The sequence below is a fragment of the Urocitellus parryii genome, chromosome 9 (genome assembly GCF_045843805.1).
Source record: "Urocitellus parryii isolate mUroPar1 chromosome 9, mUroPar1.hap1, whole genome shotgun sequence".
Taxonomy (NCBI): Eukaryota; Metazoa; Chordata; class Mammalia; order Rodentia; family Sciuridae; genus Urocitellus; species Urocitellus parryii.
In genome coordinates, this window is record NC_135539.1 from 35748070 (window position 1) to 35771486 (window position 23417).

General features: G+C 45.6%; 1 protein-coding gene across 6 annotated transcripts in view; it reads left to right on the forward strand.

The window, feature by feature from the left end:
• The window catches only part of Wipi2 (WD repeat domain, phosphoinositide interacting 2), a 34316-nt gene extending 13812 nt beyond the window's left edge, over positions 1-20504 (forward strand). For 2 of the 6 annotated variants that reach the window (XM_026407195.2, XM_026407197.2), the window contains 10 exons: positions 4159-4328; positions 5210-5306; positions 5732-5829; positions 6250-6342; positions 11443-11513; positions 13801-13908; positions 14947-15111; positions 15893-16000; positions 16965-17122; positions 18019-20504. In XM_026407195.2, the coding sequence (XP_026262980.1) occupies positions 4159-4328; positions 5210-5306; positions 5732-5829; positions 6250-6342; positions 11443-11513; positions 13801-13908; positions 14947-15111; positions 15893-16000; positions 16965-17122; positions 18019-18131 (1181 nt within the window). In that variant the 3' untranslated portion in view covers positions 18132-20504. Of the gene's footprint in view, positions 1-4158; positions 4329-5209; positions 5307-5731; positions 5830-6249; positions 6343-11442; positions 11514-13800; positions 13909-14946; positions 15112-15892; positions 16001-16964; positions 17123-17418; positions 17987-18018 lie in introns of those variants that run through there. The other 4 variants (XM_026407196.2, XM_026407198.2, XM_077802584.1 and 1 more) reach the window with 3 other exon arrangements.
• Positions 20505-23417: the final 2913 nt, after the last annotated feature.

Sequence of the window (23417 nt, forward strand, 5' to 3'; positions counted from 1 at the left end):
GCCTGTGCTTATGTTTTGGAGTATTGTGGTATCTTCCTTTTTTTGGTAGTGGGGATTGAACTCAGGGGCACTTGACCACTGAACCACATCCCCAACCCTGTTTTGTATTTTATTTAGAGACAAGGCATCACTGAGTTGTTTAGTGCCTCAGCCTCCTGAGCTGCTGGGATTACAGTTGTGCACCACACATCCAGTATCTTCCTTTTGATCCGAGTACCTTTTTATTCTAGTTGTCCTATTGCAATGTGCAAGACCCCCAGTAGAAAGCAAGGAGAGGGCATCCTGCCTTATACCCAGTCTCACAGAAAAGAACTCAAAGTGTTTTTACCATTAATCATAACATTAGTGTTTCTTTCTATTCTTAGAGTTTTACTATGAGTGAGCATTGAATTTTGTCCCACTTCTGCTGCATCTGTTGAGTTGATAAGATTTTTCTCTGGATGATTGGATTTTAATTTATTACTACAACCTCAAGTGGATACTTGCCCATGGCTGCTGGTGGCCCTGGGTTGTTCTGATAACTGTATCTGCTACTCCTGCCGAGGTGATCATCTCAGGCCACCTTTACTTGGAAAACCTCCCACCAGTAAAAATACTCAGAGCCAGTAAAAATACATGATCCAGAGAGGAGCTAGTGCTTCCTCAGAGAGTCCCTTCTCCTTCCTTCTCCAGGTGACCACCCACCTATATCTGGTCCCATCTCCTCTCCTCCCCTCTGTTCAGCTGTGAAAAGGGGATTCCCATTGTATTAAAACCAATCCTTCTGCTAGATCCCTTCACCTTCCAGTTTATTCAGAGATTTGGTCCCTCCGTTACCTTGTTTCTACTGCAGCATCTATCAGTGTGTTCAGTAGCTCCTCTATTTGAAGACAAACTTCTCTTGACTAAACCTGTCCCTCTATTCCCTCCCCACATTTCTGCTTCTGCATAGCATAACTTCTCCAGGGGCTGCCTGTGCTCTTTTTCCATTTTTGCACTGCTGTCATTTCAGCTTTCATAGGCACATGCCCATCAGAGGACTCGGGTTTTTCACCACTTTGTCTTTGAAAGTGACTGAAAAGCCCCATGAGTTTGGCTTACAAACAAACTTTAGCAAGAGGCAGGATCACAAATACAGAAACTGAATTGTGAGGATCAATTTGGAATTTGGAACTGAGCTCTTTTTTGGAATTTGGAACGGAGCTCTTTCTCTCCTGATTTAATGTAAGGGGCTAGTGAATTTAAATAAAATTAAAAACCAGGGTTTATATAGAACAGGGTTTCCTATAATCTGTCCTAGTCCTAGCATTCATAAAGCTGGAAGTCTGACTGGTAGTTCACCATTGAGGAAATTGATTCCTGGCCTCACAGCTGGTTACAGTGGAGCCAAAAGCCAGAATCTAATTTTTAAACTGATTTTCCTGAGCCTCCTCCCCAGGTCACTGTTGAATCCCCAGTATCTACCAAGACATACAGCAATGGCACTTGGCCACTACATTTTATTTTATTTTTTTTTTTTTTATTTTTTTTTTTTTTTTAGTTTTAGGTTGGCACAATGTCTTTATTTTATATTTATGTGGTGCTGAGGATTGAACCCAGGGCCTCACAATGTTAGGCAAGCCTCCGCCATGGAGCCCCAGCCCAGCCGTGTGGCCAGTACAAATACTAGAGTGAAAGCAGCTAATCATCACCAAAAGCAGTTTTGCTAATTAAATGCCACAGATTAGCCCATTTTTAGAGGTGATGCAGTTTAAGAGATTTTTTTAAATGTTTATTTTTTAGTTGTAATAGGACACAATACCTTTATTTATTTTTATGTGGTGCTGAGGATCAAACGCAGGGTCCTGCATGTGCCAGGCGAGCTCTCTACCACTGAGCCCCAGCCCCAAGCCCCTAAGAGATTGTTTTTCAAAATGCTTTGAAGAGATTGAAAATAGCCACAGTCAGGCCCAAGGTCCACTTTCTGCCATTCACCCATTATCTAAGGAGCTGCTTCACTGCATTGGACAGTGTTAGACCTGCACTCAGCCAGTCTTCTGGTCCTTACCTGTCGGCCCAGCCAGGAGCTCTGTTCCTTAATGCTCTTAGGACTGGTAAACACTGGAAGCAAGGACATGGACATAGTTGAGTGTAGCCAACCTGTGAAACTCCAAAGAGAGTAAGCTGTAAGAAGGGGGAGTCCAAAGGGGATGGCTGGTAGCAATGGAGGCCCTCAGCCCAGCCCATGCTGCTGGGGCCGCCCTGAAGACCTGTCTTCCTGACCCTCCTAATACCTTACCCTCCCAGCAACTTATTATCATGACTAGCATCCCTACAGGTTTCCTGAGGGATAGAAGAGGCCAGTCACCAAACCTGAGCCTCTGGTCCTCAGAGATTCTTTGTGCTGCAAATAATTGGCATCTGCATCTGTCTCTTCTGAGTTTGTCTGGTCTAGTGGCTGGATGCTGCTGTACATCAGGCCCTTGGGAAAATCCTGCCTCCAGGAGCCAGCAGGGATGCTTATGCTCTGCCCTTCCTTGCAAGTCAGATCCTGGCAGAGTTGGCACCTTCTGTGGCTGCAGCCAGGCAGAGACAGTCATAGACTGTACCTCTGCCTCCCAGATTCATCGCTCTGGCCTCTCCCCAGTGGTGGCAGTCCTTTGGGTTTGATCTTAGGAAGAAAGGTTTTCTTACTGCTGTAGGAAAGAAGTAAATATGTTCTGTATGTCAGCTGGCTAGGTAAAAGCAACCATGAATCAACTATTAAAGAGCTCAGAATTGTGTACTTGGATTTACTGCCCATTCCATTCTGAGTAATGGCAAACCCTTACTTTTTGTTGTTGTTGTTGTTGTTATAAATATGTGCTATGCACTTTGGATATGTCTGGTTCTTTAGCTGACATCTAGTATGTTAGTGCCTAGGCTAGTGCTCAACACATTTGACTGTTAAATTCATGTTGAACTGATTGATATTATGTGCTTTCTTAGAAATACTAATGTTCTGGCTGGGGATGTGGCTCAAGCAGTAGTGCACTCGCCTGGCATGCACGGGGCACTGAGTTCGATCCCCAACACCACATTAAAAAAGTAAAGATATTGTATCCACCTAAAAAAAAAAAACAAAAAAAAAAACTAAAACATAAAAAAAAGAGAGAGAGAGAGATACTAATGTTCCTTGACTTAACAACGGGATTACCTCTCCACAAAGCCAGCCTAAGTTGAAAGTACCAGCCATTGAGACCACATGACTACATCTGACATACTGAACATTGAAATAAACAACACAGCATCCTATAGGGGTGGGTTCTTTCCTCTCATGATCATAGAACTTACTGGAAGCTGCAGCTTGCTGTTGATGCCTAGCATCACAACAAAATATATTACATGTCACTAATCCAGGGAAAGATCCAAACTCAAGATTTAGAAGTGTAGGTTCTCCCAACTGCTGGTCACTTTTGCACCATTGTAAAGTTGAAAAACATAAGATAAACCATTTTAAGTTAACAGCCATCCGTAAGCCAGGCACATTGACACATTCCTCTAATCACAGCAACTCAGGAGGCTGAGTCAGGAAGATTGCAATTTTGATGCCAACTAATGAGACCTTGTCTCAAAATAAAAAGGGTTAGGGAGGCTGGGGTTGTGGCTCAGTGGTAGAACGCTCGCCTAGCACGGGTGAGGCACTGGGTTTGACCCTCAGCACCACATAAAAATAAAGACTTGTGTCCACCTAAAACTAAAACAAAATATTTAAAAGAATTTAAAAAGTGCTAGAAATGTAGCTCTGTGGTAGCTGTACCACACCCCTGAGTTGAGTCCTCCATATGAAAAAAAGAAAAGAAAAATCCTCTATGGTTTATGTCTTAATGAGGTGGGCCCTCTTTCAGTTGATCTTATAGTTTGGTTTTCTAAACTAACAAGTGTGTATTTAAGTCACACCATTGAAATCCAGCAACAGAATGCTTTTAAATAATTCTGTAATTTGCCTTTTGTGTGAATTTTCACATAGGGGCATGGCCCTCACGTATAGTGACAACATTTCCCTGGCTCCAGATGATCAGAACGCCATTCCACCCACCCCCACTGTCTTGTGCGGCTCTACCTCACATGCCACTTCGCTGTGCATTTGTTTAAGAGCAGGTTTTGCCTGTTTACTTGGAGAAATACACATCTATGTGTTTGTTTCTTTCCTGATGGCAGCTGACACTGAAGATGTGTGTATCGTAGAGAGATTGTTCTCAAGCAGCCTGGTGGCCATCGTCAGTCTCAAGGCTCCCAGGAAGCTAAAGGTTTGCCACTTTAAGAAGGGGACCGAGATCTGCAACTACAGCTACTCTAACACCATCCTGGCTGTGAAGCTCAACAGGCAGGTGAGAGAGTCAGAACCGCAAGAGTGCTTCCAGCATGGTCTGGAGCAGAGTACGCAGCTCAAGGCCCGTGGCCCTCCGCCCATGTTGTATGCACGCATCTTCACTCCACCAGACGCACTGCTGTGTGCGCTCATTTCACCAGCTTTGCTCAGACTGTCCCATTTATGACATACACCCTTGTTTAGCCAGAGATGTCATAGTCTTTATTTACCTATTACCTTCTTTTGCTTTTTAAATGTTAGTTCTTAAGAAAGCAGCATAGGCCATAAAATGCTCAGCATTTTTCGTTTACAGCAGCCTGTGTGCTCTGCAGGGAAAGCTGCTCAGCAGCTAGTTACAGAATGCGCTTCATAACTAGTAGCTAGATTTTAACATGTGACTGGATAAAATAATTAACTGACAAAAATTGGTTAAACTAGGAAATTATATATTATATAGATATTAGATATTATATCAATATCTTGAACATTTTGTAACTGAAGACATAAAAATGTTACCTTCACCTTGAATGAAATTTATATTTTTTAAAAGTCTTTAGGCTTTTATTTTTGTCTTTCCCATGCCTCATTCAGAATTGTTTTTTTAAAGCAATGCCTTTGCCAAATCTCTCTAAAGCTCGCTTCACTTAGCTGTAGTTCATCAGTTTGTGATCTTAAACCAAATCACCTCCATTAGGATTCCCAGAAAGTTGACTCTAGGCACCACCTGACTGGTGGTGGAAAGCCAACTGTATTCTCTGAGTTTCAGGCCTCAGTCTACATCGTGTTCTAGAAGGAATTGAGAGTATCTTAGTTCAAGAGTCAGTTAAATGAGTTAGTTCAAGAGTCGGTTAAATGGGTTCTGGGTGTTTCTTCACATTTGGTTTTCTCTGGTTTTTCTAGAGGCTCATCGTGTGCCTGGAAGAGTCTCTATATATACACAACATTCGGGACATGAAGGTTCTGCACACTATCAGGGAGACCCCCCCAAACCCTGCAGGTAAATTGCTTTGTGAGGAAAGAATCCTATTTTTCTCATTTTGCCTTTAAAAGATAGTTTAATGTTCATGAGGCAGATTTTTTTTTTCTCTTTATAGGTTGCACAGATGGGACAGGTTTAAAAAGTATCCATCTTAAACCAGGCTACATTATACAGTCTTGTGACTGTATAAGCTCATTGGTTTGATTAACTTTCAATTCTGAGGTTACTGATCATTTTCAACCAATGCTTTAATCTGTATATAATACTGGTATCAAGATGGTGGCATGGGGGTATAGAACTTTTAAAAGATCTATTAGGTTTATCAGAACTAATTTTTATTTCTAAAATGCCAAGTCTAATGTTTAGTAAATGCTAAATTATATCTGATAACCAAGAAGGAACTCTCAGATTTGACCTGCATTTGTTATCTGCATCACTCACAGGCTTGTGTGCACTGTCAATAAACAACGACAATTGCTACTTGGCATATCCAGGGAGTGCAACCATCGGAGAGGTTCAGGTCTTCGACACCATTAACTTGGTGAGGTTCCTTTTGTGCTTGGATAACCCTTTAAAATGTGTCTTTTCCTAAACGTGCGTGCCCTGGCATGTTCGGCCTCCGGACCCCATCAGCACAGCAGCAGTCTTCACTCTCTACCCTTATGGTAAAGCAGGATTTATTAAACCTGCCCCTGTGCTCTCACAGGTGCTGAGCTCCTGGCAGTGTGCATGTCTGAAGGAACGTAGGGAACTTGTGGATGAATTATTCTGTTTTGTGGAAGTCTGAGCAGTGTTTCTGAAGGTCCCATCCCCAGATAGTCAAGGGGACTTGGTATTTGTGTTGACCATAATGGTGGTTTGGTGATAGCCATTGGCATTTCTGCCTGATGGCCAAGTGATAGCCCAGGGGCAGGGGCTCTCGGCACATGGCAGTCAAGTTTAATTGGTTTCCCCTTTTCAGAGAGCTGCAAATATGATCCCAGCTCATGACAGCCCTTTAGCAGCACTGGCTTTTGACGCAAGTGGAACCAAACTTGCCACGGCTTCTGAGAAGGTATGTCTGCTGCAGCAGGTAGAAAACCAGCTTGAAGGTTCAGTAGGCCTTCAGTTATTTTCACACAGCCAGTTTTCAAACATGTCTTCATATCAACCAACTCACAGAAAAACAAGGTACTAACAACCCGGTAGTCAGCTGTCAGTGTGCTTCTGCGAAGTAAGTGACATACACAGTGTTAGGCAACTTTCTATCACTGTGACAACATATCTGAGATAAATAACTTACGAGGAGGAAAGGAATTTCAGAGGTTTCAGTCTGTTCTTGGCTGAGGTGTTGGCAGAACATCATGGCAGGAAGCCTGTAACAGAACCTGTGGTAGAGAATAACTGCTCCCTTCCTGGAGGCCAGGAAGCAGAGAGAAGATGGGGCCAGGGTCACAGTGTCCCCTTTAAGATTCCCAGTGTTCTAACTTCCTCACACTAGGCCCCACCTTCTAAAGTTTCACCATCTCCCACCACCACCATTAGCTGGTGACCAAGCCTTCAATACATGGCCTTTGGAACACATTTAAGATTCAAACCTTAACCCTCTGCCACTGTCTGACAAGAGTGTTAATACATTTGTGGTAGAAAATAATGTGCCATGAAGATGCTTACCCCAGGGTCTTCAAATTAAGCAACTAATATATCCTATGGTAGAGAACTTGGAAAATAATGAAAAGTATAAAAAATCAGACACAATTCTGTTATCTGGTTGATCCGAATGCATTTCAAACACTTTTAGTGGCTGTACAGTATTTGATTTACTTAAACATCACCCTTTGGGGGACATTGTTTCTAATATGTTGCTATTATAAGTAATAGTATATTTAAATCATGTATTTTGTATGTATATATTATATATTTACTTGTCAATGGATCTTTATGTGTTTATATGTGGTGTTGAGATCGAACCTTGTGCATCTCACATGCTAGGCAAGTGGTCTATCACTGAGCCACGACCTTAGCCTCAAGTCATGTATAATATTTTATGTGTATTTTTGTAATACAATCCATTAGCATCTTTTTTTTTTTAAGTTGTTGATGGACTTTTATTTATATGTGGTGCTGAGAATCAAACCCAGTGCCTCACACATGCTAGGCAAGTGCTCTACCACTGAGCTACAGCCCCAGCCCCTTTTATGTGTATTTTTAATATTAAAAGATTCCAGTAATAACCAGGTGCAGGGGTGCACGCCTATAATACAGCAGCTTGCGAGACTGAGGCAGGAAGATCAAAGAGTCCAAAGACAGCCTCAGCAACAGCAAAGCGCTAAGTAACTCAGCAAGATCCTGTTTCTAATAAAATACAAAATAGGGCTGGGGTTATGGCTCAGTGGTCAAGTGCCCCTGAGTTCAATCCTCTGTACCCCCCAAAAAATGATTCCAGTAATATTGCTGGGTTATAAGGATACAGCCTTTTGGGGTTTGGGGGGGTTTGTTACTGTTTTGGGTTAACTGGGTCAGGGGGCACTGGGATTGTTTGATTTTTGTTTTTTCTTTCTTTTGAGATGAATTCTCACTTTGTTGGCCAGACTGGCCTCCATCTCCTAGATTCAAGTGATTCTCCTGCCTCAGCATCTCCAGTAGCTGGGACTGTAGGATATGCCACCATTCCTGTGCCTATTTTTTTTTAAGTGAACATGTAATTTATTTGACTTTCAAACTTCATTTAAGACATGTTCAGTATGGATTTTTACTGGGGCTTAACCCTGTTGCCTGCTGGGACTTTGCAACAGGGTCTAGTACACTTAGCACTGAATAAATACTTTATTGAATGAATACAATTCCAACCAAAATGCATTCACAGATGCTTTGTAATCGGATTCAAAGACCTGTCTCATCAGACTAATGACAAACACAGTAGAGGTAGGTAGGTTAGTAGGAATGGCTGGTTCTACATAACACTTATGGTTTTTAGTCCACAGTATATTACTAGATGATAGAGTGTATCTAATACATCTCTATGGAGCTGGGAAATAAATTTCTAGAAAGGATTTTACCCCATCATTTATACCCTCCCCAGTTCTACTCTAAAGGGATAAAGCCAGTGATTGCCTCACAAGAGCTCATGACTAATGTTGCTTTGTGATCAAAATCTGTATTTCCAACCCATTATGAGCTCTAAGACAAGATTCAGACATTTCCTGAAGAGTGCACTTGTGAGCACATGTACTGCCTTCAAAACCATCTTGTCTCATGTCAGGCACAGTGGTGCTCTCCTTTAATCACAGTGACTTGGGAGGCTGAGACAGGAGGTTCACAAGTTTGAGACTAGCCTCAGCAACTTAGCAAGGCCTTAAGCAACTTAGGGAGACCCTTTCTCAAAATAAAAAGGGCTGGGAATGTAGTGGTAAAGCACCCCTGGACTCAATCCCCAGTCCCCCCCTCCCAAAACAAAACTGTCCTTCTCATAAGAATCAGATCAGAGACTTTCTATATTCATGTAGAAAATGTCATGAGAATTCCCTTGTCTTCAGAAGCAAAGTTTATAGCCACACCATTCCTCCAAAGCCTTTGCATAGCTGGTAGGTGGGTTAGAGTCTGTAACCAAAGATACTTGTTGCACATCAGTCCCATGAGCTAGCAAGTCAGTAGTGATCAGAACACAGCCTGACCCAGTGGTCCTGGCTGCTGCAGGGGGGACAGACAAGTATGGTTAAGAAATAGCTTTATTTTGAGCAGGACTAACGACAACAGGTGTGGCCTTTCTAAAGCCCATCTGTGCATAGGTCATAGTGGCAAGCTGTGGCCTTCAGCCCCTCTAACTCCACCTCCTCATTCTCTTTCTGGTTTACCCTGCAGCCTCTTGTCCCTTTGTTGTTCCTCTTTGCCTCAATGCTTGTCCTCCTGTCTGCCTCGTAGAGATGAATTTGCTTTCCTGTCTCTCTGAGCAGCAGTTCAGAAACAAGGCATTTTTTCTTCTGAATTCTTTCTCCTCAAACTTCTCATGGATTTTTTTTTTCATTAATTCATTACCTGTTTGATCCCCTCACCTCAGCAAGGTAAATATTTCTCATTTTATACCAAGGGCTCACAGAAGTTAATGTGCCCAGGGCTTGACCAGCTGAGCAGAGGAGAGGTTGAGCTTTACTCCTGATTTTGCTTCTAAAATTTTGCAAGGCTGTCCCAACATCACTCTCTTTTTCTTCTCCCTTGGGAGTGTAAAAATGAAATTGTTATCCATTGATCAGCCAGAATCTTATCATAGTTTAGAATTTCAAGACTAGTGATAATAGAATAACACAACACACATATAAATATAAAACAAAGGCTTTGTTTGTGATTAGACAGATTCCTCTTGTCTGTGGGCCAAGAACAGCTAGGCCTTCCCAACCCTCCTGTGTTCCAGAGACATGTGACTTAATCTTGCTTTCAAGGAACTTTCTATTGCATGGTCTCAACACCTTGTCACTATTATAACAGCCAGATATGCCATCAAAAATTAAGTGTGACCAATGGTGTGTGCCTCCAATCCCATCCACAAAGGAGACTGAGGCAGGAGGATCACAAGTTTAAGACCAGCTCAGCAACTTAGTGAGACTCTGTCTCAAAAAAAAAAAGTAAAAAGGGTTCATGGGGCTGGGGTTGTAGCTCAGTAGTTCAGTGCTTGCCTCACATGTGTAAGGCACCAGGTTCAATCCTCAGCACCACATAGAAAAAAAATAAGAGATATCGTGTCCATCTACAAATAAAATAAATAAATAAATGAAAGATTTTGTGAAGTAGCTCAGTGATAAAGCACTCCTGGGTTCCTAGTACAAACATATATACACACACACCTCAAAAGTTTTAGGGTGTGATGGACAAAAGGACAAAGGCTTTGCCTTTATTAATTTTTTTTACGTGTGCATAAACCATTTTATCCCTCTAATTTTCAAGAATTACAAACCCAGCTGGTATCCTTGCATCTAGAGTGAATGCATATGTTAAGTAACCTTTTCTCAAATGAACCTGTTACCTGAGTGCTGATGGTGGCATGGCATCCCCTTGAGTAGATGGACCAGAAGTTATGTAAACACCTGCAGATTTTTTTTTAAACTGTTCATGAGCATGTGAGATATCCTTAACAATTATCATATTGAATAATCTGAACCTTCTAAAGTTTGTCTGATATGAGATGGGAGGGTGAATAATTCTTCCTACCCCACAAATTTGAAATGCCACCTGTGTGAAGGTGTCTGTTCTGTCCCAGCAGTGTTTCTCTTTACGCCATTTCGTGCCATCACTCTGTAGCATTGGTTCAGTAGCCACCTGCTTATTCCTCTTTCCTTGGCTCTCTTTCTACTGTTCTCACAACTATTTACATATTTCATTTTGAAGCAGAGAAATGCTGTAGCTCACCAAGTATTTGAGGTTTGGTTTTTGTTTGTTTGTTTGTTTGTATTCTTAGGAAGACTTTTAATGTAAGTCTTACCATTTTCTAAATCTGGGCTTTTCCTTTTAAAGAAATTAAATAAGATTTCCAGCTAATGAGTTGTTTTGATCTGTAATTCAGAGTGGCAGGAAAGTTGCTCATTGGGTGCTGGACCCTCATCAGCCCTTGGATTTAAGCAGTGCTTCCCCATGTGCAAGCCCTGGCTCTAAGGTTTTATTTCTAATAGTTCAAACTTTATTTATTTTTTTTATTTTTAAAGAGAGAGAGAGAAAGAATTTTTTAATATTTATTTTTTTTAGTTTTCGGCGGACACAACATCTTTGTTTGTATGTGGTGCTGAGGATCAAACCCGGGCTGCACGCATGCCAGGCGAGCACGCTACCACTTGAGCCACATCCCCAGCCCTCTAATAGTTCAAACTTTAAATGACTATTAATACTCCATGTTTGGCTTCAGGGTTATTAGTGTATATAATAGTAATAAAGTAGGAAATGTGTGATGAGAAATAAAACAGGAGAATTTCTGATATGCTTATAGCAGAAAATGTGACAGTGGTGTGTATAGGCCCCCTGGGAACTCGGGTGCAGCGGAGAGGGCATCAAGGCTCCCTCCTGGCCCACACAGAGCTGTTGCTGAAAATGGACCACAAGGTTCACTTGTAGTCTTGTGTGTAAGAAATAGAAAAAGACTATTTTTAACCCAGCTAAAATTCTTTTTTCTGTTTTTCTTTCCCTATCCCAGGGGACTGTGATTAGGGTGTTTTCCATTCCAGAGGGACAAAAACTCTTTGAGTTCCGGAGAGGAGTTAAAAGGTAAAATATATAAATCCTCCAAGTCAACTCTGGAGGTTTCATGGATTTCAGTTTCTGTCATCATTGACCAAACAGGTGTAAACTTAAACATCAGAGAAATTCCAGTTAAATATGGAAGAATTTTCTACCCACCTGGATCAGCAGTTCAGATATGGAGGTCAGTCTCTTTGTGGACCGTAAAGAACATTATTGTGGAAGCAGACTAGGTGTCCGTGTGTCTATGACCCACCTAATGGAGAATGAGAACCAGAGAGCCTGAGGGCTTGGAAAAACTAGAATGCCAGGAAGGGCCTGGGGCCTGTGGCCACCCATCCTGTTCCAAGGTGCTGGACAGCAGCCTCACCTACTCACCTACTGTTCTCAGCCTTCAGAGCCCTCATGCCCAGCTCTTCTTCCCCACAGCAGGTGGCCTTGGCTCTTCTAAAACCCCTGAGTCATTGTGTTTGGAGTCCCTTGGCTGTCCCACCAGGCCATGCACTTGGTGCTCCCTCCCTGTAGCTGCTTCGGAAGCAGGTGCACCCCTCCACCTGTGGGAGCCTAGCATCCTACTCAGGTCGTTTGGCCATTGCCACAGCTGGTTTGGGCAGCATTACCTAGCCCCTGGGTCCCCATTTCTCCCTCTCTGGTGGGAATGTGGTAAATGGTACCAGCCTCCCCAGGGCTTCCCAGTGACCAGGAGCCATGTTCAGTGTTCAGTAGTTCCTGACTGCACTCCAGGCCGCATGTCTCTGGGGACCTGGGTAGTCTGCAGTCACTTCCCTCTCCTCAGAATGCCCCCACCCATGGAACAGACTCACTGTTCCCCTTTTGAAAGGCAAAGCCCAAATTCCAGTGCTAGGAACTACTTCCTTGGTTGTCTGCCCCTCATTTCCCTTAGTCTTCCTCACATCACACCTTTCTAGATGTTTCTCTGTGTGATCCTGCCTCATTTCCCTATGTCTAGTTTCTAGTGGAGCTTTTTCCCACCCATGCTATAAACCCCACCCCCTCCCTAAGCTTTGCCATCGTGTGCTGCTGAACCCAAGTCTGGACATGGAGCCCAGCCTCTCCTGAAATGGACCTGTTTCCCCTGCATGTCAGGCAGCAGGCCAGAATGTGCCCGTCTGCTCACATTCCTCAAATTCCATGTCATGGTAAATGGTCCAGATGATCCCCAGGGCCCAGCCTTTCCTCCTCTCTCCCATCTCACGCATCCAGACAGCTCCTGCCTATCACTCCTCCCCCTAAGTCTTTCCTTCCCCCATGTGATCCCACCCCTGGTTCACATCACCTAGACCCCATTCACTCCGGGTTTGGCTGCTGATATGAATATAATCCAGCCACCATTCACCTAAAACCTTGACTGCCCTCCTGCTCCTGGAGCATTCAGCACACTCCTATGGAGCCCACGGGCCTTCCAGGATCTCGCCCCCCATCCTCCCTTACCTTTCTCTCACTGTCCCTCACATTCCCCTTTTCCAGCCTTGCTGCTTATTTAGGTTCTCAGTGGAGCGAATCTCTCTCTTCCAGGGGTTGGGGGTCTTGCACGTGCTGCTCCCTGTAATGGCTGACTTGTGTGAACCCTTGGATCTGAGCTGGGGTCCCCCTCTTTCAAGGTGGCCTTTCTTTGCCCCTTACATGAGCAGCTGCACTGCTGTACCTCTCCAGCCCATCCACTCTAATGAGTGCATTCTGTGTCCTTGCTGGTAGCAGACTGACTGTCCACCTCTCCCCTCCCATTTGTTGCCAGCCCTGTAGGTAGAGACCATTTCTGCTTTGTTCACCCCCCAGAGCTTAAGTATGATGCCAGTTACATTGTAAGCACTCCATGAATGTGAAGAATTGTAGAAAATCCACCCCTTAAAATTATTCAGGGGTAACAGTAACTTTATTTCTAAGGTTATGAGAAAATTCCTATTTTTTATTTAATGTTTTGAGGTTTTTTGGGTTTTTTTTTTTTTTTTTTTTTTTTTTGCTGGAGTGTTAAAAATCGTAATTTTAAATTGCGTTTTCTTTTACTAACTTCAGTGTTACAGATTTATCCTAATTCAGCTAAAAATGTTTAATACAATCCTGATTCCCTTCATTGTTTGTATTCACAAAGAAAATGGACTGTTTAAGGATGTATTAAAAGAATGTTTTCTTGCTGGCTACATTTTTCCTTCAAAGTTTTGAGAAATTGCTGGAGAGAAATAAAAAGGCATCAGTGACCTCAGTATGCCCATGATGGGGGTTTTGCTCCATCCCTCAGTTAGGAACGCCTGGAGACACGGGCTTGCCACCTCTCACATGCTTGCTGTCTCCCCAGGTGTGTGAGCATCTGCTCGTTGGCCTTCAGCATGGATGGCATGTTCCTCTCTGCGTCCAGCAACACTGAGACGGTGCACATCTTCAAACTCGAGACTGTGAAAGAAAAGTGAGTCACATAGATAACATTTGTTTTTCTCTTCCGAGTGTTTTTTGGGAGGGCAGTGCTGAGGATGGAACCCTGGGCTCGTGCCCGCTAAGCACACGCTCTACCACGGACTTATACCCCCAGATCCCTCATTTGTTTTTTAAAAAATATAAAACACTCTGTCCCCACTTGTTGACTGGATGAAAGTAGCACAGAACCATTCTGCTTTTGGCAGCATCTGCTAGTCCAGGCCCAGCAGTACAAAAAGTTGTCCCTGTCCCACTGATATTATTATGTGGAAAACACACAGGAGAGTGAGGTCAGATTGAGGATCCAGATGGGTATCACCTGATAAGTACCTGTGTCCCCTCTCCACACCCTTGTAGACAAAAGCAGCTAGAATTAGACTGCCTCTGGGATGACCACCACGTCTCTAACATACCCAGAGGTCAGGAGGAGAGGGGGCGGTTTCCGTCTTTATAGCAGTTGGCTTAAATTCTGTATTGATGTGGTGAATGTGCGTGAAGGGGTTTTTGTTTGTTTAGTCTACACTTCTGTAATCTGGTGACTGGGGAAGCTGAGGCAAGAGGATCACAAGTCCAAGGCCAACCTTGGCAACTTAGCAAGACCCTGTCTTAATTCTCAGCGTCTCTGGTCAATTCCAGCCTGGGGGGGATAAACCCCACTCATGGCAGTGTTTACTGGACTATGACTGAGTCACAGGAGTATTTAAGACACCTTGAAAACACATAAGATGAACAGCCACCAAATGGGCTACAAGAAAGTGACTTGAGGTCACACTGAAGGTTTCTGGACACTCTGCTACAAGGATCCAGGATGGGGTCCTGATTAGATAACGTGGCTGCTCCTGCTTGACTGAGCAGCCCCTGACCCCCCTGAGGACACTCCTCAGCGTCCCCAGGCCTGGGCCGTAGTTTATTTTCCACAGCCTTTTTGTGAAGAGTGGAGGATTTCTCATTCTGGTTTCAGGCTGTGTGTGTGAATGGGACGTGGCCGACTCAGAACCAGCCTCACATGTCTAGTGCTGTTTCCTTCCAGGCCTCCAGAGGAGCCCACCACCTGGACTGGCTACTTTGGGAAGGTGCTCATGGCATCCACCAGCTACCTGCCCTCTCAAGTGACAGAAATGTTCAACCAGGGCAGAGCCTTTGCCACCGTCCGCCTGCCATTCTGTGGCCATAAGAACATCTGCTCATTAGCCACGTGAGTGGGGATGGGCACTGCCTCCCTGGCCCTCTGCCTGTGTGTGCATCCCAACAGGGCGCTGTGTCCCAGTGCTCATTACTAGCTGCAGAGGTGGCGAGTGGCCCTTTGTTTGGTTTGGTTCCATCAGGAGCTGCACAGAGGGAAGAGCCACCGACTGCTCTGCTGCAGACACACAACTTGAATGGCTTTCTCTGAGGTTCCTGTTCGAAAAACATTTATTCTTTTCCATCTTCATTGAGTGTTTAGTGTTGATTACGTCATGCTGTAGGGATTTGCTGGTGCTCAGCCCTTTGGGATCATAAAAACAGCAGCATCGCAGTGGGAGGTGTCATGAGGCTTTCAGAGCACAGCTTCAAGCACACTCTCCTGAGTTATGTTGGGACTGTCCGCAGCATGGCTTCATGGGAAGGCTTGTTTAGAAAGTTCAGCAGGAGCAGACTACAGCTCTGTGAATCTTGTAAACATTATTTTCCATCCTTGTTATCAGACTAGCATAGTCTCTAAAGCTATCAGAAAACATCACCCTTAACAATCAGAAACCAGGGCCTGATCCTGTTCTGCTGCTTTCTTGGATTCTTTACACATTCACCCTTAGGCCATGCTTGACCCTGCCATGCTGAGTCCCAGGAAGACAGCATGGTCTTGGTCCTCTTCTGCATAGGTGCCAGCTCAAGTGCAGGAGGCCCGGTCTGTGCTGTGTGGTGGGCAGGCAGCTAATTGGAGATGTGTTTTGTGAGAATCATGCTCCTAGAATTGGACTGATTTTTATTCTCACTAGAATTCAGAAGATTCCTCGGTTGTTGGTGGGAGCTTCTGACGGCTACTTGTATATGTACAACCTGGACCCCCAGGAAGGTGGCGAGTGCGCCCTGATGCGACAGCACAGGTGAGGCTGCTCCAACCTGCCACTGCCTACCTCTCCCTAGTGGCAAGTAGGTTTGTACGTTTCCTCCAATCCAGTGGCATGAAGCACAGATTCCAGCATGTTGGGTTGTGCTGCCTGCTGAGGTGCTCCTGTTCCCGGGTTTGCTCCAGGGTAGGGAGTCATGGCTGCTGGTTGGGGCACCTCCTGCTGGGGAGCGGCTGCATTTGCTTGCAAACTGGACATGTAGGCCTCTCAAGGGTGTGGGCACTTTGTGTCTGAAAACAAGAAAGGCCACACACAACATGGGGTCACAAATGCCTAGCATCTGCTATGGGATGCCTACGTGCCCTGTCTCCATTAACTGGGAGAGAGTGCAGTTAGATTTCCTGTTTTCCTTTGGGAGAGTATCCTAATAATGTTATTGTAACACATTTACAGACAGGTAGAAGTGGGATTTGGAGGCAGGGGGAGGTATTTAGGATTGAACCAGGGGCACTCCACTTTTGAGCTACATCCCCAACCCCCCCCCTTTTATTTTTGTTTTGTTTTGTTTTGGTTTGGTTTTTGTTTTGTTTTGGTTTTGGTTTTATTTTGTTTTGTTTTGTTTATTTATTTTGAGACACGGTCTTTCTAAGTTGCCCTGGCTGGCTTCAAATTTGAAATCCTCCTTCCTCAGCTTGGGATGACAGGCGTGTCCTACCGTGCCTAGCAGAAATTATTTTTTTTTTAACGTGAATTCTGTTGATGATCATCTGGCTTAAAAGTTAAATATGCTCGCCCTATATAAAAATCCAGTAAAACATCCACCAATGTGGGGCGGGGGTATTCAAAATCGCCATGGCATCAGGAATGCGTGGTGCTCCATCTAGCGAGTGGCCTGCTGCCCCCTCGCTACAGGTCTGGCGCCTCAGGCCCAGCTGTACCGTGACCGCACTCGTCCATCCTGGAAGCTTTGAGTTTGTCCTGGTCGTTCCCTTTTCTCCAGGCTGGATGGCAGCATGGAGACGACCAGCGAAATTGTAGACTCTGCCTCCCACGACTGCCCCTTAGTAACTCAGACGTATGGCGCAGCAGCCGCAAAAGGTGCCTACGTGCCCTCGTCTCCAACAAGACTTGGTAAGGGGCAGGACGCAAACCTAGAAGGTAATTTGTGCGGTGGTTCCTTGGGGGCAGGGGTCGGTTCTTGCACACTGTGCTTTCCCCAGAGTTGCCCGCTTCCTGCTTGCCAACTGGAAAATGAAGGCTTGTTCCTCGCTAGGCGAGTTTTTGTATACTGGTGTTCCCAGGTCCTGGCAAGATTGAATTTATTTTCTTCATTTTTGCAAAGAAAATAACTAGCAGAGCCCAGGTGACTCTGGGTGCACATGTGTCATGCCCCAGTTTGCAGCCCCTCAGGAGAGCACTGCCAGGTGTTTGTCCTGGATCCTTGTCCCACCTAGGTGATCGCTTGGCAGATTTCACATGGATTCCTTTGCATCAGTGGCCTGTAAGGGCAGAGATGGGAAGGACATGTCAGGCCAAATATAAGGCTCCCCCTGGCTGCAGCAGCTGGTCAGTCATCAAACAGACAGCTGAGGTCACTGGCAAGGCCCTTTCTCTCGGTATGAGCTGACTTCCTCAAAGTCCAAGGGGACTCAAGTGGGAGACCTGGGGCTTCTTTCACACATGAGGTCATACGTGCTCACTGTAACCCCTTGGAATGCCCTTTCAGTTACATAAAACGCTGAATGTCTCTCGGCATTGTTTTTGAACATCTTGTGTAACCAGTGTGAGAATCATTTTTGCTCTCCATTCAGTAGAGAAAATCTGCAGCTGTTCTGGAAGCTCTCACTTTGCAGGCCTTATTTGGACATTGATGAATTTTGGAAAATAAGCAGCTTTATCTTTGAGCTGCCTAAAGCTTCAAAAAAGCAGTTAAGATTCAGATACATGTACTTCAGATACATGGCAAAGTTTCCAAAGCCCAGTCTCTGGTTGGTTTCAGTGGGGTCTGTAGTTTGTCCCAATCCACTGAGTTGGACCTCCTTATCTCTTTGTAGGCTACTCAGACGACCTAGGTGCCGTGGGTGGAGCATGTCTTGAGGACGAAGCCAGTGCCCTGCGCCTGGATGAAGACAGTGAGCATCCTCCCATGATTCTTCGGACTGACTGAACTTGACCTGTGAATTCTGACCTTAGGAGCAGAGAACACAGGCTTTACAGAGGACTTTATGCATTGCTGCTATGAACTTTGACCTGAATTGAGGGAGGATGGCAGAGACTTTTTAAAAAAACAAAGGGCGGGGTGGTTGTAGTGATAGTCTAACTCCAAACTGTTGGGAAAATACACTGTTTTCACTTCAGTGGCTTTTAATCCTGCTTATGAATTTTAGCTTTTTGGTTTCTTTTTTCTTTCTTTTTTTTTTTTTTGCCAAAATTAACTGTTTGGTGAAGCCCTCGAAATCTCCTTGCTTTGCATGCATGATGTGCCAAGCCCGGCGTAGGAGAGCTAGAAGCCACTTTATAACAAACTGCAATTGTCTGGTGTTTATTGTCTGTGCATAGCGATGGGCGTGGCAAGCGAGGAAGGCGTGATGTCTGCAGAATGGTTCTGGTTGTTGAGGCTGCTCCTGCCAAGACAGGTCCTAGCGCTGCCCACCTGGGGTCCACTGGGGTGCTGGCCAACATCAGCCTTGGACAGGAATCCTCTAGCCCTGCAGCCCCACCTAGACCATTTCCCTCCACTTTATTTTATTAATTAAATTTTTTCCAAATTGGATCATTCTGGGATTTCCTCCATGGTGGACTTTGTTTCTGACCTTGTTCTCTCTGTGAATACTGGAGGAGAGAGAGGTTCTCTCTGATGTTAAAACCTTCCTTCCTGACAGCAGGTGGACCTGACAGCATGCCTGGGCTGCCTGGAGCCACGGGAAGTGAGTTCAGATGTGTCATTAAATTCTCTCTTCTCCTCCTTTACTCCTGTCAAATAACTGTGACTTTTTTTTTTTTTAAAGGAGAGTTTGTAGCTGCTCATGCCCAAGAAAGCACAAACATAAAATGCAGTGGGTATCTGGTTGTCCTTGTATTTGGGCTTCATTGTTAGAGGGGTCTTCCCCTCAAAGAAGTGCGTTAGAGGCAGGAGGCGGTGGCTGTGGACACTCCTTGCCCAGGATGACGTGTGCCTTTTCTGTTTCAGTCCTTCACAGCAGTCGTTCAGCAGAGTGGTAAGAGGCTGTGGTCACGAGCTGCAGCATTTGCCTAGCCTCCCTTTTCATTTTTACAGAATTAAAACAACCTCAGATACCTCAAACTCTGCATTCCAAACAGAGGCCCAGAGCAGTTAAAATTTTGAAGGCACTTAAGTGGAGTCGGCAGCACGGAATATGGTTTTAGGGCCTGTGGAGTGAGGTGCATTAAGGATGTAGGTAAAAGCACAGAAATACTGCATCACTAGCCTATGGAGCTGCCCAGGTCTTAGGACAGCAGGGACCAGAGGCACCATCTCAAGGCGGTCGAGCCATGGTGGTGCTAGGTGAACAACGTGGCAGGAACTGCCAGCCACGTTGACCCACTCAAGGCAAGCACCCCTGGTGTTCCTGGAGCTGTTTACAGAGTGGGTAGCTGGGAGGCAAAATCCTAAATGCCAGTGGCCCGGAGCCAGTTCTGGCTGCAGCAGAAATCTCTGGGGGAGCTGGTTGGTCAGTCACACAGAGTGTGATTTTATTAAGAGGTGAGAGTTGGGCATGTGGTGAACTTTTCCTTAAAATCCTTGCCTGTCTATCCTGGACCCTTGACAAAATGGGATTCCCAGCTGTGCAGCCTGGTGTCATGAGTGCGTGTCAGCACCTGACAGGCCGCTGCTTAGCCAGGAGAACAAGAAGGGCCTTAGCAGGACAGGCTTTCCCTGCACCCAGTCTCGTGGTCACCTAGAGGGTTTCTCAAGGTCTCTCCAGGACAAGCCATTGGTTCTGTCCTTTAGAGGCAGGGTGAGTGCTCATGGGAAGAGATTGTCAAAGGTGTGTAGGATTGATTTGGAAACCTAAGCTGGGTTTCCTGGAACCAAAAAGAACTGCCTTTTGGGCTCTATGTCACCATTATTTGGTGCCTGCTGTTGACTTTTATGCTCGTAGGGATTGGGGACCTGCAGTCTGCTTTACCTAGTTTCTTTCACCTTTCTTTGGGATTGGTAGTCCTAGGAGAGGCTGGGAATGGACTTCCGTCTCGGCCTCAGTTGGCTCCACTGTTCTGGGACCCCCCACCCCCACCAGGGCTGGCAGGTGCTTTTCCTCCCAGAGCACAGAACGCATTGCCTGTCTGGGTTGGATCTGGCCTGTGCACCCCAGAGAGGGAGGACAGGGATTCTCCAGAACAAAAAGGATTCACATCTTCTGCTGACTGCTGGGAGAGACTTGTCCGCTCTCTGATTTTCCTTTGCCTCATTTCCATGAGCCCCTTTTTCTCCATCATGAAACGAAGTCCCCAAGTCTCTGTAGGCCTTGGGTCTGATAGAAAGGGTGGGGAGAGGAGGAAATGGGAGTGAGGAGGTCGTCAGTGGAGCTCTCAGGACCACACCAGGAGCCAAGCTGTGAGGGGCTCTGACCCTCAGAACACTCAGACTCAACTGGACTCCGAACCACACACAAGTGTTAATTTTTAAATATCTTCCCAAACTTTAGAAAAGATTACAGGGGTGGGTACTGGAAACAAAACCCAGGAACTTACTTCATGGATTCGCATAGATTGGGACCAAATATTTTGTATTTTCTAAAATAATGGAACCAAGAGTCGGATTAAACCTGGAGTCAGGAAGAACTGGGTTCAGTCGCAATCCTGCCACTTTCCTAGCAATGCCAGAGGCAGAGAGCGCTGAGCCCTGGGGCTGGACTGTATGTAGGAACGACCCCTACCTCACAGGGTTGTTGTGAGGTATCATGTGACTGCGTGTCCTGCAGGCGCCCACCATGGTGCCTGGCCGATGCCTGGCGCCCAATAAATGCTCAAACTGAAACATCTTTGGAAGTGAAACGCATGTTTTTTGTTCAGCTCTACTTTCTGGCTTTTCGAGCTTCATGGGAGGAGGTGGGAAGGAGACAGTTCTTGTTGGTGACTTTGTGGGCAGCCCCCTGCTCCTTCAGACCAAGAATAAAGAGCAGACAGCATGGGTGGTCTGGGGGACAGTGACTTGGGAGGCGCCACTGAGTCTTGCAAAGCACAATTTGGGCTGGAGCTACCACCTAGAGCAGACTGGCCCTGCCCCTAAGGCCCAGGAGACGCATGGCTGCCACTGCCAGCCAAGGAGGGGTGTTGGGGACCTCCAAATCCTCATCTCCTCCCTGCAGCCAGCAGTGGCCCACGTGGAAGAGGCTGAAATGCTTTGATAATCAGATGGTTATTTTACAAGCGTGCTGTCCTCACACTCAAGGAGGCCGCATAGGGTGGAAGTAGAGAACGTGTTTGAGCCATTGGTGTTCTGCCTGGGAAGGGCACTTCATGCAGTATTCTCTCATTTTGTAAATGATTTTTTTCTCATTGAAAATATATAATGACAGCCACTTGCCGAGCAGCAGAGTTTTCAAGTGTCCATTTTAGTTCCTGCCCCGGGGGTAATCCTTGGCCTATGCTGTACATTTCCATTCCGTGGATTTCGTGAAGCACAAAAACTCTGGATTTTGAGGCACAACAAGCTCTTATCCTTCCCTGGCATCAAGCTAGGAAAATCTTTGATTTGGAAAAATTAAATATTTATAAACAAATGGACTGTTTTGATTCCTTGCCCCTCAACTTTTTATTCTTAGTACTAAGTCATAATTTAAACATGTTCCTGTTTTACATTTCCTTTGTAGGTGAAGCTGTTGCAGGTGTTTCCAGATGTGTGGGGAGGAGGGGGACAGAGAGGCATCAAGACCTCAGGTGGATGTGCTTGCTGGTTTGCCTTCTGTGGGCACTTCATAGAAATTAAAACCTGTATTCTGATTTTTTTTTTTCCACCAATCATTGTCTACTTGCAGGTTAAACATCTGTTTTTTGCCGTATTGCACCATAATTCTAAAAGTTTTACAGGAAGAAATCAGAATCCTGAAACCTGAAATCTAGAGCTTTTCATCCAGTATTGATGTTTATCCTTTGTGAAGTGGGTGACACTGGCCCTACCTAGGAGGTCAAAAGCTCTGACAGGATGGGCAGGAATAGGCAGGTGAATCCTCTAGGTGGCCCTGAGGCTGTGTGGTTTTGCTGGTCAGGAAGGCTGGCCTGCCTGTGTTGGGCCGCCCAGCAGCCTCATCTGTCAGTGTACCAGGTTTGATTAAAGTGCTTCTTTAATGCAGTGTTGGTCTGGCAGCTTCTTCTGGAAGCACACCCTCCATCCACTGAATTGCTTCATCCACAATTTTGCTCTGGCTTGGAGGGTTTGTACATCAAAGGCCTCGCGGCGTCTGTCTTGTGTCCTGTCTACTAACAACCCGCCATGTGTTAGCAGGCACCCAGCTCCTAGGCTGAGATCCACAGAGCAGCTGTCAGGTCAGTCCGCCAGCTCAGTGGCCACCACTGGAGGAGTCGCCAAGGCACTGTACACAGGAGTCTGTAGTTACAAAGTGCACAGGTTTCAGTTACTGCTTTTCAAAACGTTTTTTCTACTACATTAAATTATTTTGTGGTGGATCAACAAAGAGATACTTGTTGGAACAGCCAGACTTTTCCATAAGGGAATTTGAAGATGTGGTGACTTGGAGAGCAGGACAAGGTGGGGTGCTCAGCTGCCTTTGTCTCCCTTGAGGAGCCCCTGTTCCCTGCTACTGATCTTCCTGGTCTCCTTGGTGCCAAGTACCTGAGCCCAAGACATGAGAGCTCAGAGCGGAGGCCAGCAGAAGCACCGTGGTCTTGTTCAGAATGTCTGTAAGGAGCTGAGCTTGCGGGGCTGCAGGAATGTGCCAGAACAAGGCGAGGGCGTGTTCAGTAGCCGATGTGCTCAGCTCCAGCCACTGGTTTTTGAAATGAGGCCTTTGAGAAGTTCACTTCATGCCAGCCCTAAACTAATCCCATAAGTGATATAGAATTGAAAGGCACCCAGGGGGGTTTCTCCCCGCCCTTGTATTGGTTGCGGAACCCACAGTACCGCAGTGACATGGTGGCAGCAGAAACTGTCTTCTGCATACAGCCCACCTCTGGCTGCCCTGCAGAAGTCTTGGCAACCCTTCTTTCTGTGGGCTGCCCTCATCCCATGGCCTGGCACATTGAGTAGAAATGCCAGGGCGCGTTGGCTACATATACTCCCGAGGGATGAGTATCCTAGAGGCCATGGCCTCTAAAAGGGCCAACTAAAATAAAAATGCTAACATGAGAAAATACATAACCCCTGTGCTAGGTCACAATCAAGCCACAGCCACAGCCTGTGCCTTGGAATTCTGCAGGGGAGCTTTTCCCTGTGGGGAGGCCAGATGCCTGGGCCGCAGGAAGTGTAGCG